We start from the raw sequence: 18,783 nt of genomic DNA, 5'->3' as shown, positions 1-18,783 counted from the left end.
TGGTTCAGAGATCCAAATCCGGCTGTAAGTTTAGTTTTGGGTTTACTAAGTTCGGCCTAGCTCCACAATAGGGAAAAAGATTGGCTAAAACTTCTTGCACTCCATCAAATTTCATCCCTCACCCGTAAAAACACTTTCCAATTCTTTTTATAATAAAAGAAGGAAGTGATTAATTTCTAGAAAAAAAAAAATCGTATTCCAAAAAATAAATTTCAAAAGTGATAAGATCTAAGAAAAAGTTGATAGGGTGCAGGAAGTAATTGAAAAAAGATTTTACACTGAGTGGGCTGACTTAAAAGACAATACTGCAATACATTATTGTAGGATACATTTGGAATTTAAATATCGGGAGAAATGAAAAAGGAAAGGAAGATGCAATATTTAAATTTTCAAGAATAACACTAAATTAAATTTATGCTAATCTATTATGTTTATAATATTTTAGGGGGAAAAATGTAGTTTAGGAAAAAAGTCCACTGTTCAAATCTTTTACAAAGATTTCTTATTTGATAAAACATATTTTATAATCAACGAAATGAATACTCGATACAAAAAATAATATTTTTATTTTTAACTGTTTTTCTATCATTCAATTTGAAATTTATTTAGCCAGCTTCTTTAGCAATCCTACTCCCATTCTTCTAATCCAAAACCCAACACTCAATGTTTTTGAGAGTGGAGTTTAGTCTTTTAAGGGGGAAAGAAAAAAAAATTTTCAATTTTTAGATTACACTAAAATTTATGTATTTAATTTATGTATTTAAAGTTTTTAAGACACTAAGTTTATATTAATCTATCATTCTAATATTTATTTTAAAAATTATCAAATTCAATAAATGTCCTTTAGAACAAAAAGTTATCCTCCCTTCCCTTTTTTTCTTCAAAATACAATTCGCAAACATATTATGGGAGTTTCATAAGTTTCTTAAAAAAAAAAACCTTTGAACAAAAAATTATTTTTAAAACTCGTAATTTATAAAATTTACATTATTACTATAATATAAAAATATTTTATAATTATAAAAATTGGCTTTCCTATATAAAGTAACTAACAGGAATTAAAGTCATACATAAATGTTAGATATATATATATATATATATATATATATATATATATATATACACTTCCTTTATTGTAATTATTTGATAAATTTCACTTTTTTTGTAAAGATAGAGACATGATCTAATAAATCTTGAATACATTTCACTTGGCACTAAAATATGTGTTATATATAAAATGTGTAGGAAAAAACTTATTTTAACACATCAAAAGATGTTAGTAATAAATTCTCTGATATATATACTCTTACGAATATATATGTTTTTCTTTATTTTTTGTTCCTTCTTATTTCTTTTTATCAAGCTATTAAAGTCCATTTTTTCAGAACAAAATATCATTGATAATCCAAACTCCAAGGCAATTGATAATCCAAAATATCACAGCACTCCACTATCGTACTTAAATGCCAGGCTGGGATGACCAAGAAATGTGTACCCCATTTCTTTTTTGTTGGTCCATGGCAAGTATATAATTGAGTTAAGTGTTGTTTCTAATGTCTACTTCTGTTTGTGTGATACACTCAAAAAGTGACCTTAATCCTTTAACTAGGGTTTCAACATATCTGGATAAGGCAACTCAACGAAATAACCAAAAATAAATTGTTTTGTTTAGAGTGGTGATAGGTTTGATTGGGTCAATAAATCTAATGTTGATCGCGTCAATAATTAGATTTGGTTTAAAGAATTTTTAGTTTTACACTTTGAAATTATAAGATTAAAGGGTTTGTTAATAATTAGATTTGGTTTAAAGAATTTTTAGTCTTACACTTTAAGATTATAAGATTAAAGAATTTGTGTAGTGTTAGATTTAATGTTGATTAGTTCAATAAACCTAATGTCGAAGGGTATGATTGATAAAATGTCAGCTTGATTGATAATTAGCTTGATAAGTCCAATACTGATTTAGAAATTGAAAAAATGTTGATCGGATCGATAGGAGCAATACAGATATAGATATAGAGATGGAAAAAATGTTATTTCATTTGATAAGTTTATCCTGAGATAGAAAAAATGTCGATTGAACCCATAGGTATAATACAAATCCAATAAGAAAAATGTTGATGGGATAATATAATGAATGTTTATATATTTAAAAGGGATTACAAATAGAGGGTCCAATAATAAATAAGAAACATTAAAAAAAAATTATTTGAATACATGAGAAACTTAAAATCTTGGAGTGATAGGAATTTTGGAGGTACGAGAAAAAATAAAATAAAATGGTACTTTAAGAGATGAAAAATAAGACATATATCACTTTTAAATGGTCATAGCTAATTGGTAATAGTACTTGTTGGCAGAACAGTTAGCATGGAAAAATATGTAGATTACCTCAGAGTCTCAGTTTCACAACCACCACAAATGTATTGTTTTCGTTAGTATTAGTAATCCACACATTTTTAGCATATTTTTTACTTCAAAAGAAATATTAGAAATTAATATAATTTAGAATATATTGTTTCATTTCTTCTTTGTTTGCAACAGGTTCTCTCAAGAGGTTTTTCCTTCTGGTTGGAGAGGGTATAATTCCCTTTATTTAACAGGGGATAAAGTTTTATTTCAAGACAAGAATATAAAATAGGTCTGTACATTATTGTTTTCGATCCAAGCATAAAGAAGTTTCTAAGAAGAAACTTACGTTGTAGTTTTCCCTTAAAAAATTGAATAACCTCAAAGGTTGAATATTTGGACATTCCAGTCGTCAATATCGTTCAGTATATAACAGCTGGACGCATATAATATATCAAATTAAAGTTTGAGTTTTTTCCAAAGATACTACTGAATCATGTCTAAGTTTAATTAGGCAAGATAATGAACAATCAGTGATATATTGATTTTGAAGTAAATAAAGTAAAAACTCATGGATATAACATGTCTAAATTACATGTTATACTGTAAAAATAAATTAGAAAAATGTAATTAAAATATTAATATATTAATTTTGAATAGATTAGTTTTTATTAATTGGTTTTATATATTTTTTTCTTTATGTATTGTTATTGAACATTATTTAAATAGATTATTTGAATTTTGTTTAAAATTTATGAATGTTATGTATTGTATTTGATTTGAATTTATGGTCAAAATATGTTAATTATTTTGTTTGTAAATACTCACGGGTATCCGTGAATATTAAAAGAATATGTGAATACATGCATAATGAATACTCGTACAACTATAAAAACAAATGAAGAACCAATATTTATCTCATGGTTAAGGTATAGTGAACATTCGCTTAAGTCCACATTTTGATCTTGAGAGTTTGATGCAGACTTAATTGGAAAACATTCTTATGAAATTTATAAAGTCACATTTAATATGGAGTATTAGAGATCATATAATTACAATATAGAATATTATGAGTGTTGAGAATTTATAGGGATGATAAAATATATGAGAGATATAAGATATATGATAAATGTAAGAGATATCTTATACTAGAGAAACTTGTTGTTTTATTTTATTCATATTATATATATAACAAAATGTATAAACTATAAAGTCAGATGACTTTACGTGATTTTTTTCTAAAAATAAAATGACAAAATTATTGATCGAATAATTTTTCTTTTCCAAATAAATATTAATTTAGATGAATGTTTATGCTAGAAAAGAGACTATTCCTACCCTACTTATTGATATCCTTCACGAAAAAGTATAAATATTCATGAGTTATTAGAAGAAAGAGCGAATATTAATCCACATATAACATTAATTGCTCAAAAATATAAATGTTATTATATTAATGAGTCAGTATTTTCTAAATTTTGGTCATTATTAATTATTTAAATGCCGTAAGTTTACATTATGTTTTTTAAGATGAACTGTAGAATCTTTAATATTATGATGACATTTTAGAATGTTTGCAATCAATCAATAAGGTACCAATTTAGTTACCATAATTTTTTTTAGAAATAATGTGATGACGTGTGTATGTTAGAAAGACTAGTAGGTAACTTGACATATCACAGTGAATAAAATAAATTATATTATTGTAACTAATTAAGAGTCACACCACATCGTAATGATGTTATACTTTATATTTCCTTACATATTCCAGAAGTTATTAAATTGTTCTCTAAATAACTTTTGAGACTAAATAATTTTTGAGAGTTAGACTTATTAAATTACTCGACTTGATTTAATTAATTTTTATTCAATTTTCTGTTTTAATTATTATGAAATTATAAATAAGTTATACTTTTATCATCTATTTAATGAAAAATAAGTTTCTCATGTTTTCTTTAACGAGTTAGACTTATCTTTTTTTTTAAGTGGTTCTAATGACTAACTCACATTCTTTTATTAATTTTAACATATGTTTTACAACTATAATTAACACCAATTCTTTAACTAGATTATTAAATAACTTGATTTAATTGTTTTTTTTTCAATTTTCTATTTTAAGTAATTATGAAACTATAAGTAAGTTATATATAATTTTACCAAATGATAAATAAGTTTTTCATATTTTTTTTGAGAAATTTTTTTGTACTCAGCTAATTTGACTTTTATATAAGGGGAACCGTATAACTGATTTAATATTTTATCTCAATCCAATTTTGTAGATTCTTTTTTATAATAGATATAATTTATTTAAATTTCACAAATTATTTATTTTTTATTATAAATTTGGTATGATTTATAAAAACAAAACAATTTAAAATTATTGATCAGAACCTTTATTGAACTATAATACTTTTATCGAACTATAATACTTTTTAGAAGTCGCTTAGAAGTTGAAGTCTTAATACCTTATATGTGAAAATTGAAACAATAACCATATTTATTGATTGAATATTTAAAACAAAAATTGACTAACAATTTGTTTTATCTGAATTATTTTTTGTAAAATTTATTTGTGATTTATAAGAAAAATTATGTCTCTACATAAACATGGAAATTTAAATTCAAACTCATATACATGAAATTAAACGGATTAAAAAAAATAATATTTTGAATAAATATCTTTAAGCCCTTCAACTCATATACATGAAATTAAACGGATTAAAAAAAATAATATTTTGAATAAATATCTTTAAGCCCTTCATTGGGAATGAATTACCATTCTCTTCAGATTAGGGAATTCATGTTTTTATCAAGTCTAATAGTTTCACATTGTTTAAAAATCAAAGTCTACAACAATTGGAATATTTTTTCCTCCTTTCATCTTTTGAGACGACAGACAATACTTTAAATGTATGGTGATTGACAACGATTCTATCATTAAACTTATGATTAAAACAATGACCATATATATTGATTGAAAATTAAAAAAAAAATACTACAATTTATTTTGTCTGGATTATTATTTGTAAATTTTATTCGTGATTTATAAAATAATTATGTCACTGCATCGATCTATGATTAGAAACTTAAATTAAAATTCATGATGTCTATAAAATTAGACTGATTAGGAAAAATAATATTTTGAATAAATATGAATGACAATAATTAGGACTTGATTTGGTGATGAACATATGGATTTTCTACCATTAGATCAGTATATTCCATATATGCATTCCAATTTGTTAGTAGTTGCTCAATTATATTCTTAATCCCCCGAAGCACTTATCAATATGTAATTAAGATATATTAAAATATTATATATTTGTTGTGTTGTGTATATGTTCGCAAAGTAGTTTTCGTATAGTATGAGCACTTAAATGAAGATTATAATATTGGATAATACTAGAGTAAGGATAACGTAGAATTAAACGGCAAAGTGAAAGGAAAGATCGGGTCCCAACTTTTGACCCTTAGATCCCAAAAAGATTGATCTCGTTGAGAGTGCGCAAACTACAAACAAAAGCGTGGCAATAGCACGATACATGGACCCCACACGTGTCTCCCTCTCCGGTTAACTACAAATTCAACTTTTTGCACCGCCACTTCAGGGACTCGCACTCTCCATTTTCTTGGAATCATTATGATATAGCTATGTATGTGCCTTGCCCCACCCCACAAAAACAAATTGCCACAAAAATGCCCTAAATTATAACAAATTAAAGGTGATGCATAGCCAGACCCCACAGTTGTTGGTATATTTGTTCATTTGTTCAACACTAATCATTGCTTAAACACCTCCAATGCTATTATCATGCATAACATTAATACACCAACCCAACTACTTATGGCTTCCCAAGAGATTGATTATTAGATGCAATCACTTATGCTGCACTAAATATTCGTTGTTTTTAATAAAACAAAATATACTGTGTATCTTATTTCTAATAATGTTCATGACTGAAGTATACAAATAAACATTTTTTCATTGAAATACAAGATATGATGTGTCATTATTATTGCAATTACCAATCGCACGTTTGAGTGATACATAGGCCATGATATCTATGTGTGATGATGACGATGAGAGAAAGGTATACCATCCTTACTTGACCCGACGTTTTTTTATTAATTCAAATTAATTATGTATTGAATTTAATCTTAAATTATTTAACACTCGAATGTTTTAAGAAATTAATTTTAATCTATATAATCTTATAAAATTGATTTAGAAGATAAAATTTACATTTTATGTTTAGTTGATATGAGATTTTCAACACTCCCTTACGTTGAACATATATATTTCGAACGTGAAACTAAACATAAATGGGTAATTCGATAATCTTCAATCTTACAAAATTACATTGTAAGATGAGATTTACACGTATTTATATACTGTAAACTTGTCTTATCTTATTTAATGCAAGATCACACACAAATATTTATCCAGACTAATCAAAGACTACATGTTAAGTTTTTAAAGGAGAGGGTTTCACTGGAATATACAACACTAATGAGCTGAGACCAACCACATAAGACATTGACACCACTCTCAGTCTAAAACCTTAAGGCAATGAGTTTATGGATCTTTAAGAACAATGTTCTACCTTCTCATTTCTAGCCAATATAAAACTTAAACTCACACTTGAATTCCTAATACTACACATAGTAATCTAACAACAAAATCATCATATGAGCTAAATCAAGGTATAAACTACTTACATTTCTATTAAATTAATATTCACACTTCTTCGAAGAAACTACCGTTCATACAAATTAAATTGTTAGATTATAAGTTTGTGTAAACTCCATAAATACGTGTTAATTAATTGAAGGATGAAGAGGATTTGCGCGTAAGATCATGGTAATGGGATGGTTTAGTGAAAACGATGAAATAGAGTAATTGACATTCCATTTCGGTGCATTCACCAAATTGAAGACATATGGTGAAGTAACTTTTATCTGTGATTTCTTTAATTTATAATAAAATTGCTATAAAAAGAACCTGATTATGACGTTTTTATTTTTTTTAACCGTCTTCCATTATATAAAGCAAAACAGCTTTAACTGAAGAAGAAATCCATTGTAATCTAGTTTTTCCTTTCCATTTCCCTCCACTTAAGCAAGGATTATAAATTTTTAATAGATCATCATTTACTTCATTCTTTTAAAAAGTCCACGTGGTTGGATGATGCCGCTACACAAAAATAATTATTACAACCCTCCATTTTCAACCAAAAAATCTAAAAAAGTAATTACAGTTGGATTGCAATCTTAATAAAAAATATAATCTTGCAAAAAGAAAAAAAAAAAGGACAAAATTTAGAATAAGACGAAATATCCATGAATTGGGTACCCGTGAAGTGCTATCCTTTCGTCCTTTGCAACATTCCTTTGAATTGAACACATTAACGTTGTACTTTTAAGACAATTATTAAAATATTGCATGTACCGATAGGATATATATAAAAAAGTTACGATACAGAAATAATTGAGTTAAATTTGTTTTTAATTTTCTTTTTAGTTTTTAGTAAAAATAAAGTTAGTTATTATTAAACTTTAGTCCAATTTAATTTTTTAATTTTATAAATTTAGTCTTTTTAAAGTAATTACAGTTGGATTGCAATCTTAGTAAAAAATATAAAAAAATTAAGTCTTTCAACTTTAACATACATTGTTAAAATGATTAAATTCACACAATTCTATAATTAAAAGATTAAATTATATCAAATTTTTAGATAAAGACTAATTTTAACTTTTACTTAAATTTAAGATACAAAAAATATATTTAATTCACAATTATTCAACCACACTATTAGCATACATAGTAATTTTACCGACTATTATAATAATTAAAATCAAGGACGTATTACAAATATTTTTAATTAATTGATCACATAAAAACTTACATTGAGAATAAATCCCTATTATACTCATAACTATTTTTAATAAAAATGCCCTCTGTTGATGTTTAAATTTGTTAACAAAATTTTACTTTTTATATTACACAATTTGTATCAAAGAAATTCAAGGGATTCTTTCGTCCTTTCAAGATTATCGTTCAATATCTACTCTACCTACATGTATGGGATTGGATTCTTCTTCCACTCAGAATTATGACATGATACTATTATAATATTCTCACATCAAGCCTTTATTAATTAACAGTTTAGTCTTTTGTAAAGTAAAAATGAAACTCATTAATATGATTTCTTTGTAGTTAGATTGACAAAATAATAGAACTGTTAATAAATTATCCATTGCACAGAAGACAGTTTGTCGTTTTGTGCTCGAATCTTTCCTTATGTACTGTTAGAGTTCTAAACCAAAACTACGATTTTCAAACGACCAGTCACTTAGAGGAGAATTTTTTAGTATTTCGGAAAAGATATGCTTAAAATATGAAACTAAAATAATTTATAAATTCTTACAAGTTTTGTTTACAAAAATATTAAAGAGGATTGAATTTATATGCTTTCGTATCCTCCCTTTAAATATATATGGATTCCATTTGCAGATATTTAAGAGTTGTTCCTGTTGTTTTTTTTTTGGATAAAGTATTAGTATTATTTATTTTTTGTGGAATAGTAACATTTTTTTCCCTTTTTTGAAATATTTAAATATAATTTAATTTTTATATCATTTTGTTGATATTTAAAAGATGTATAGTTGTCTCAGTGAAAAACAAAACTTATTAGCCTGAAGACAGTAATATTGGTTTGACTTTTACTATAATTAATTTAAGAATGAAAGCTATTATAATTATCTTTATCAACGAAGCTTCATAATACCTTCAGAAGCTTGCGAACATTTTATTTATATGTATGAAGTTTGGAAACTTAAATTTCGTAATACATTGATTAAAATATTTTTGGTTTTATTACTATTTTCCATATTTTTATATGAACATTGAGTTTCATGCTTATACTCATGATCTATATATCATCATTTATTTTTTGGAAATAACTATGATCACATTTACGAACTTCTTCTTCTATTCATTGCCAATCATATATAAGTTTTTTTTTTTCGATGTAATGTCATTTAATTAGTTGATAATGAATACATCTACGAACTATCAACAGGAGTAATAAATAATATTGCATCTCTTGCAATATCCTTTTCATAATTTATAAAAGGTATTAAATAAATATATTTAATATGTTAAAAACAAAAAAAAAACATTATTAAGTTTTTATTTATTGAGTAAATTTTACAAAATTTATTAAATTGTTTGAAATAAATTGTGAATGGGTGACTTTAATCTTTCACACAATGCTTCGTCACCATTGAATTTCTTATTCATTTCGTCGCTTTGTCTGTAACGCATTGCAGAATAGGAAAACGGATGATATACAAATTTTAACAATACTAATAAAACTAAGATGACAACATATATGACTAAATATAATGCTGCATCGTTTATTAAAACTTTCCCATGCTCTATAAATAAAAGTGTTAAATGAAAAAAAGTATTTATTGCCCTTAAAATACAAATTAAATGAATTTAATTTTTTTAAAGAATGCAAATGTATTGTGAAAAGATTTAGAATATTTGATTATATGGCAGTTACAGCCGGCGGCTAAAGGCTATAATGTTACATATGATATTAAATTTGAACTGAATTTTTTATTAATTGTTAATGTGTATAATTCTGATTTTCATTAACAGATTGTTTGTATTAATTTATGCCTATTTAATAATTACAGCTTATTATATGAGGTAGTAAATAGTTAAACAGAACAATATTTTACATCTATTAAATGAGTTTAATTAATTTGTTTGTACATAGTTCTAAAACAACAAATATAAATCGGATCTAGTATTGTGCCACTTCACCTACCAGTAGCTACACGTACCCTCCTTTATGTGATACCCACTGCAATAAACGACGAACTAATCAAAGAACCCATAGATTAAGGTGTAATGACGTAATTAACTATTAAATTATGGTGCAAGAACAAATTACGTGCACGGAAGTGTCATTAATTTTACACCTATTAGTAGGTAAATTGTTTGTATGTGTTGTTGGCATGTACCTTAAATCTGTAGTGATAAGTATTCGTGTCAAAAATATCCTCAATATTTTACAATTAAAAAAATCACTGAAGTGGAGGATCACAAGAGTAATCTTATTAAGAAGAAAAAAAAAGCACGAGATATTATTTGTCTGCCAAAATATGCGCGTAACTTACGGTAATGTCAATATTTGATTCATTTCTTTTTTAGCTTTGTTGTTTAGCGTAAGAAGATGCATTATTGACGAAGTAATAATTTAACATATATTATTTCGTCAAACATTCTTTCAGAAATAATAATTTATGGGATAATGATATTTTGACTTAATTTTTTTTAATTTATTATTTTAATTATTCTTTAATTATCTTTTTTTTTTTTTATTTTAGTTGTGTAATGTGATAATCTGAAAATGATTGGAGTAACGAGTTTAACGTGAATAAAAAAATGAGTCAAAATATATTATTCTAATTTATGTAATAATTAAAATAGTAAGTATTGGTTGTGATGACGAGTACTTTTTAATTGTACTATTTTATTCAATTCTAACACAAGGATTGATGTCACTTTTAACCTAAAATCTTAAGATGATAAATTTTTAAATCTTTATATTTTTTATTGGGCTCAACTCTATCCACGAAAGACTTGACCGTGACTTAAATTTCCATCGATATTAATATATAAAAAAGCTATATTATATGTACACACTTAGGGTGTATTATAGTTCTTATATTTGTCTAGGAAGTGGACTATTTACACAATGTGTCTCCATACAGCAAGCAATACACTATAGGGGAAACCCCTGGTTATACCTTCTTTTTTTTTTTTTAAGAAATTGAAAGTGATTAGGAATATATCATCGTTAGAAATTCAAGTCTGAGTCTAAATCTTACATTGAATAAAAATAAAAAAATTGAACACCATATAAGAATCAAAATCCATAAATTCATTATTTTAAAATTTTGGATTAAAAGCAGTGTCAATCCCTTATTTAATTAGACTCATATTTATTAATATTGTATCTTTCTGGTAATCTTTATAGAAAGAAAGACCTTCACAATCATGATAAGAAAAATGAGACAGGAGAAAAATGTAGCGGTGGAAAAGTCTACGCTTGATGAACCGACCTAAGCGAATGAAGGAGGAAAAACTGTTTTTTCTATCATACTGTGTTTAGAATTATGACTCTCCATAAACTCCTTTTGGGAACTTTTTTTGACCAAGATGAGTGTTATCTCAGCATATCTTCACCGAAAAATAAATGAGTCTTTATTTCGGCATTTCATTGACTTGAAAGGCTACATTGGAACTTATTTCTCACTAATCATATTTTGCAGTTGTTTGTAAAAGTTGTAAATGACCAATTTTGTGGATCTAGAAAATCAAATGGCTATCTTTTGGGAAGGAAATGCCTTATCTCCTTAAGGATTTGAAAGCAAATAAAGTCAATACTTTAAATATTAGGAAAGTTCCAAACAACGTTATTTAACTCTCGTTATCACATACTAAGGAATTATAATGGATTGAATGCATTACAAGAGAGTAATGAGAGAATAGTCACTTCATATAAAATCAACAAAAAATATCATCTCAATAATCTCAATATTAAAGACGATATTAGATAATTCACGTCAACTTATATATAAAATCAATTTTACATTATATAACTAGAACGATCTTCATTTTACAAACTAGTTATTCGGAAATTACTTAAACATTAACTCATTTCCTAATATAATATCATAATTTATTATCTATCTGAATGAAACCTGTTAAATTACCACTCCATCTTTCTATGTAGACATTATGGTGATTGTAAAAAAAAAAAAAACATAAATAACCTAGCTGACGCACAAAAGGACGGAAAATGATTAAATGTCATCTAGATTCTTAAATACTTTTTTACAATTAAGGTATCATCCAACAACCATTCTAGTTGAACCCTTCTAATTAGGTTAACTTATTCATTTTTACATAAAGAATCATATTCTACGTCTTAGCACATTATATATGAATTTATTATAAACGTTGCAATAAATTGCTCGTTGTCTAATTGTATTGTATTAACTTCACTTGAAAGGCAAAATTAACTTACATATTATAAGTATTTCTGTGATGTTGTGCAAAAATTCAACTTATTCTCTGATTTGTTTTTTATTTGATCATGTTAAGTGTAAAATAAACAATTGTGTTTACTTTTACCTAGTAATTACACTAGAAAATAGTCAATACTACTTATTTGTGATCTTTAGCTTCATGGGAAGAAATTAACTCATTTACATTCTTACAAATTAAAACATTTAAATATATATTATATTTTGGTAAAACTTTCACTTTTTATTATGGAAAAGTAAAACTTAAATGTTAAAGATGGATTTAGAATGTAACAAAAAACTAAATAGTTGAAGAAGATACAAAAGACGGAAGGATATTCACAAAAAGGAGAGAATAAAGACATATTTACTTTAGTCTATGAAATTATAAGCAATGCTCAAATTAATTTAAATTTATAAAATATTTTTTTTATGATTTCTGGTATAAAATGAATATTAAAAGAATATTACTAAATTTAGATGATGATTAAGATTAAAATAAAATAGCAGAATGGGGGTTGGGGGGTTTTCTTCTACCTCTTGGGGAGTGAAGGTGTCTGTGCGACTGTGTGGGGCCCGTCAAACCATTTCGTCCTTTGAAAAAATGAGGATGTGACTGAAACGAGGCTATCTGTGAGACCGTCGTAACGGGAATTGCGAAATTCTCAAAAGCAACACCCAACCTAAATTCTCACTTTTTCACTCATCTTCGCTTTTCCACTGCTTCTTTTGCTACCCGGATTCAACATGCGCCGCTTCAAATCCCGCCATTCACTACCCTACTTCCACTCTCTCAGATGAACCCAACATTCACGCGCCGCCATGTTCCGCTCTTCGCTTACTCTCCTCTTCACCCTCCTCTTTTCCCTCGCCTCTGCCGACCCGCACGACGTCGAAATACTGCGCCAATTCCGAAACGGGTTGGACAACCCGGAACTGTTGCCGTGGCCGGACAGCGGCGATGACCCGTGTGGTTGGAAGTACATTTTCTGCGACAATAAGAACCGCGTGAACCAGATTCAGGCGAAGGGGTTGAACCTGAGCGGTCCTCTTCCGCAGAACCTGAACCAGCTCACGAATCTCTTCAACGTGGGCCTCCAGAACAACAGGCTCAACGGCCCATTGCCCTCCTTCCGCGGCCTGTCAAATCTCAAATACCTGTATCTTGACAACAACAACTTCGACTCCATACCTTCAGATTTCTTCGATGGGCTCCAGAGTTTGGAAGTGCTCGCCTTGGATAATAATAACCTTAACGCCAGCTCCGGCGGCTGGCACTTACCGCAAACGCTCCAGGGTTCAACGCAGTTGACCAATCTCTCCTGTATGGGCTGCAACCTCACCGGCCCATTACCGGAGTTTCTCGGAAAAATGAACTCGCTGTCGTTTTTGAAGCTCTCCAGTAACAACTTGACCGGCGAGATTCCCCTGAGTCTAAACGGCTCTGCGTTGCAGGTTCTGTGGCTGAATAACCAGCAGGGGGAGCGTCTCACTGGAAGAATTGACGTTGTGGCCTCCATGGTTTCGCTCACGAGTTTGTGGCTTCATGGGAACTCATTCACTGGAACGATTCCCGATAACATTGGGGATATGAGCTCCCTACGGGAACTTAACCTTAATGGGAACAACCTCGTTGGGTTGGTTCCTCAAGGTTTGGGTGATTTGAAGCTGGACAAGCTGGACTTGAACAACAATCATTTTATGGGTCCGATTCCGAATTTTAAAGCGGCTCAAGTGTCTTATAATAATAACGATTTTTGTGTGAACAAGTCAGGGGTTCCTTGCGCGTTTGAGGTGATGGCGCTGTTGGGGTTTCTTGGGGGGTTGAATTATCCTGAGAATTTGGTTGACTCGTGGAGTGGGAATGATCCTTGTGGGGGTCAGTGGTTGGGCATAAAGTGTAATGTTGATGGAAAGGTGAATATGATTAATTTGCCTAATATGAATCTTAGCGGGAGTTTAAGCCCTTCTGTTGCGAACTTGGGTTCTCTTGTTGAGATTAGGTTGGGTGGGAATGATATTAGTGGTGCGGTGCCTGGTAATTGGAGTAGTTTGACATCTTTGACATTGTTGGATCTGAGTGGGAATAACATTTCTCCTCCATTGCCTTTGTTTAAGACTGGATTGAAACCTATTCTTACCGGGAATCCTCTCTTCAATGGTGGTGCGGAGAATCCTTCATCAGGGAGCAAGAACCCGTCATCTGGATCTGGGAATGTCGACCCTGCATCGGGTCAGTCCAATTCCAGTTCGAGTGATTCTCGTGAAACTAAGAAATCTAAACGGAAAGGGTTGGTTTCCATCGTTGCTCCGATCGCGGGTGTGGCAGCTGCGGCTTTTCTGCTCATTCCACTCTATGCATATTGTTTCAAGAGGAGGAAGGATGGCTTCCAAGCTCCAACCTCACTGGTAATTCACCCTAGGGATCCATCGGATTCGGACAGTGTTGTGAAGATTGCTGTTGCTAACAATACAAATGGAAGCATTTCCAATTTGACAGGGAGTGGTTCTGGGAGTAGGAATAGTAGTGGAATTGGGGAGTCTCACGTCATTGACGCTGGAAATCTTAGAATATCAGTCCAAGTTCTCAGGAACGTGACCAAGAATTTTGCGCCCGAGAATGAGCTTGGCCGTGGTGGATTTGGAGTTGTTTACAAGGGAGAGTTGGATGATGGAACTAAAATTGCAGTGAAACGAATGGAAGCTGGTGTGATCAGTAGCAAGGCATTGGATGAATTCCAGGCCGAGATTGCGGTTCTATCAAAAGTCCGGCACCGGCATCTGGTGTCTCTTTTGGGTTATTCTATAGAAGGTAATGAAAGGATTCTAGTGTATGAATATATGCCACAAGGGGCTCTAAGTAAGCATCTTTTCCATTGGAAAAGCTTTGAACTGGAGCCACTCTCTTGGAAGAGGAGGCTCAATATTGCATTGGACGTTGCCAGAGGGATGGAGTATCTTCATACGCTGGCTCACCAGAGCTTCATTCACAGAGATCTTAAGCCGTCAAATATCTTGCTTGCCGATGATTTCAGAGCAAAGGTCTCAGATTTTGGTTTGGTAAAACTTGCTCCTGAAGGTGAAAAATCTGTAGTTACCAGGCTTGCTGGGACTTTCGGATATTTGGCGCCAGAATATGCAGGTATTTTGTTTACTAGTTGAAGAAGGTTTAATCGTTGATGTCATCTATTTTAGTTCTTGTCAGCTTGTAATAGAGTGTCAGATTCTACGGGAATAACTAATTAACATTACAAAATTTAATAAATCGATTAGCATTATATGTCTTGTAACACAAACTTCAACTTTATTTGGTATGTTCAGATTTTATACTAATCCTGATTTGAATGTTCAAATATATTTCAGTGACAGGAAAAATCACTACTAAAGCAGATGTTTTCAGTTTCGGGGTTGTGTTAATGGAGCTATTGACTGGATTAATGGCACTTGACGAGGACAGACCTGAGGAGAGCCAGTACTTAGCAGCATGGTTCTGGCATATAAAATCAGATAAGAAGAAGCTAATGGCTGCTATTGACAAAGCCCTTGATGTTAAGGAAGAAACATTTGAGAGCATCTCCATCATTGCCGAGTTAGCAGGGCACTGCACTGCCAGAGAACCAAGCCAACGGCCAGAGATGGGTCATGCCGTAAATGTGCTGGCACCGCTTGTTGAAAAATGGAAACCCTTTGATGATGACACTGAGGAGTATTCTGGGATCGATTATAGCCTTCCCCTTAACCAGATGGTGAAGGGATGGCAAGAGGCAGAAGGAAAAGACATGAGTTATATGGACCTAGAAGACAGTAAGAGCAGTATCCCCGCAAGGCCTACTGGATTTGCAGATTCTTTTACTTCAGCTGATGGCCGTTGAAACAAATTGTTTGTTCTACCCTCTTTCCTTTTTGTTTTTCCAAATAGTTGTAGATAGCATGCTCCTTTCTTTCTGTCTATCTTAAAATGTCTGTCTTAAAATGTCGTGTGTATGCTTTGTATTTTCCACTATGACATTTAAGTGTTAATGGTTGTAGATATTGAGCCGCAATCAATCGTCAATGGTTTAGTTCATTTATTTATGTTTGAGTGATCTTTTGTCAACCTTATGTTGGTTGAGACTTTTGATGCGACCTTTTAAGCTGTGCCGTGGTGAATTGATGCAACGCAAACCCAAATGCATTGACATTATAAAAGTATTAATGTTAGGCGGGGATTTGTGGGAAGATATTTTGCCTGGTGCTCCTCCTTTATTCTTGTAGAGATGAATAGTGGAAAGTACTGTGATCAAATCGATGGTGTTATTGGAGAATCTCTTTATCCTCACCCGAGACATGACTGGTAAATTTCATGCATGAATTCACTTCTGAAAGGGTTGGATGGAGTTCAGTGGATAAGGTATTCATTGTGCACATATTGATGTAGATTTTGAATATTCTCTTAGTTATTGCGGAAGACACGGAGAGTGACATATTCGCCATGCTACTGTCTTTTGTTACTTGTATTTCCTTCTACTTTTGGTGCATTAAACTCTAATGGTGATGGGTTTTTGCCTTCTATGATTTTTTTGTTTCTTTGTAATAACTCATAATGCATTTACTATCAGTTGTTGACCTTTTATTGATTTTGCTGCTCTTGCATCCCTAAACAATAATTAAAAACTGGAGGAGGTGATTTTCCACGCACATTTTATTGATCCATGTTGCGTTCGTGTTTCTTTAAAGATGCATCATATTCGTTTTCAATATTTTGATAACGACTACTCAATCAAAAGTCCAGGCAATTGGAGGTACAGCATGATGTTGCATATCGTGTGAAAAATTTTATGATGAAATTGAGAGCAGGTAGTGACCAAAACTGAAGTTCGGGGATGTAACTTCATTCAGAAATGCTTGGAACTGCATAAGAGGCACGTGACTCGAACTAATATAACCAATGTTGGGTAGTTCGCACTCTGATGAAAGGTGGCATGCGTTGGTGACTAGTCTGTAACACGCATTAATTTTGGATCAGAGTGTGGCGTAGTATAATTGATTTGGAAAGTAGCCCCTAAAACTGTTAATTGTTTTGTTGAACTAGCAGTAAATGCGCAGAAATCCACCGGAAAATATCTTCCACACAAATCCCTTTCCTTTGTTTTTTTTCTTAACAATCTCGAAGCTTTCAAATCGGCTTTGGTGGCAACTTTGGAAGGAGCGAAAGACACGAAGCCATGTGCCATGTGCCATGTCTTTTCTTCCAATACTTATCTTGGGGGTTGGAGACTTGAAATTCCACTTAAAAAGGCTATAAATTAGTTATGGGGTGAGTACGTGATAGACACATGGTGTTCTGGGAGTTATGGTGGAGTCCAATTTAGATGTTAGTGGAGTTGGGTCCTTTGCAACTACGTTGTTGTCTGACATGGCAAGTGGTGAAGGGGGAAGCATGAAATAATTATCTGCCATGCAGTTGGCACACACATAAGTGTCTAGGGATGTGGGCGCAGAGGGTGTTGGTTCTTTTCAATGAGTGAGCCAAATGGCATCTCAAACTCAAATTGAGATGTCAGTTGAATGACCAACCTTTTGCCACGCACGAAGCTACTCCTGCCGACAACTGGCCCATGTGAGGATTACACGCCATTACATGCAATTATTGGTTCCCATCGATTCAATCCATCAGTGACAAAGTTGTAGTCGTGTCATGCCACTCTCGAGTTTTTTTTTTTTTTTTTTTAATTTTTCTTGTTGTTTTCTGCATTTATTTATTTGATTGTTCGTTGCCACTAAAATTAAACACTCCTAAGTTTTTAATCATTTGTTGATAACGAGTCCTTATCAGATTATTGTTTTTTATTCTTTTCAAAGTGCCTCTGTTTCTCACGGATCACGGTAAGGGCTTTTGACTTTTGACTCTTACGCAAATCTATCAATATAAAAGTTTATGAAGAATTCATAGCGATTATAACCACATATAAGAACTATTAGAAGGATCACTGATCTCTGTTCATGGATTATATTTAATCTTGAATATCACTATCACATGCTCTACTCTTATTTTTTTTATTAGAATAATGGCTAATTATTCGTAATAAAATTAGAGATAAGTAAGTTAATCTTTATATAATCTTATATGTAAACTTCTTAACTTCATAATAACCACTAAATTCCTTATCCATTCCCTACAATAAACAACTAAACTTCTCCCAATTTCAACCTTGTTCCGAATCATTTTCACTATTATAGCCACAGCCATCAACCTTAAGGAAAATGGATGTATCAAAATCAACCACTGGTTGATTGGACATCAACACGAGGAGGTTTTCAAATTCTAAGAATTGAAATATCTCCAGC

General features: G+C 30.7%; 1 protein-coding gene across 1 annotated transcript; it reads left to right on the top strand.

The window, feature by feature from the left end:
• The first annotated feature begins 12,982 nt into the window (after nucleotides 1–12,982).
• Nucleotides 12,983–16,530, top strand: LOC114193872 (receptor-like kinase TMK3). Its single transcript, XM_028083842.2, has 2 exons — nucleotides 12,983–15,598; nucleotides 15,820–16,530. The coding sequence occupies exons 1-2, from the start codon at nucleotides 13,279–13,281 to the stop codon at nucleotides 16,326–16,328; spliced, it is 2,829 nt and encodes a 942-aa protein (XP_027939643.1). The 5' UTR covers nucleotides 12,983–13,278; the 3' UTR covers nucleotides 16,329–16,530.
• Nucleotides 16,531–18,783: the final 2,253 nt, after the last annotated feature.

Source organism: Vigna unguiculata, chromosome 1, assembly GCF_037176805.1.
Source record: "Vigna unguiculata cultivar grain cowpea cultivar isolate G323 ecotype 2 chromosome 1, ASM3717680v1, whole genome shotgun sequence".
NCBI classification, from domain to species: domain Eukaryota; kingdom Viridiplantae; phylum Streptophyta; class Magnoliopsida; order Fabales; family Fabaceae; genus Vigna; species Vigna unguiculata.
The sequence above is the reverse complement of the archived record's forward strand: the minus strand, read 5'-3'. Positions and strand labels throughout refer to the sequence as shown.

Coding starts and splice junctions, on each gene's coding strand:
- LOC114193872 (XM_028083842.2), top strand. CDS start 13,279: ATGTTCCGCTCTTCGCTTACTCTCCTCTTCACCCTCCTCTTTTCCCTC. Junction 15,599..15,819: donor TTTGGCGCCAGAATATGCAG/GTATTTTGTTTA, acceptor AATATATTTCAG/TGACAGGAAAAATCACTACT.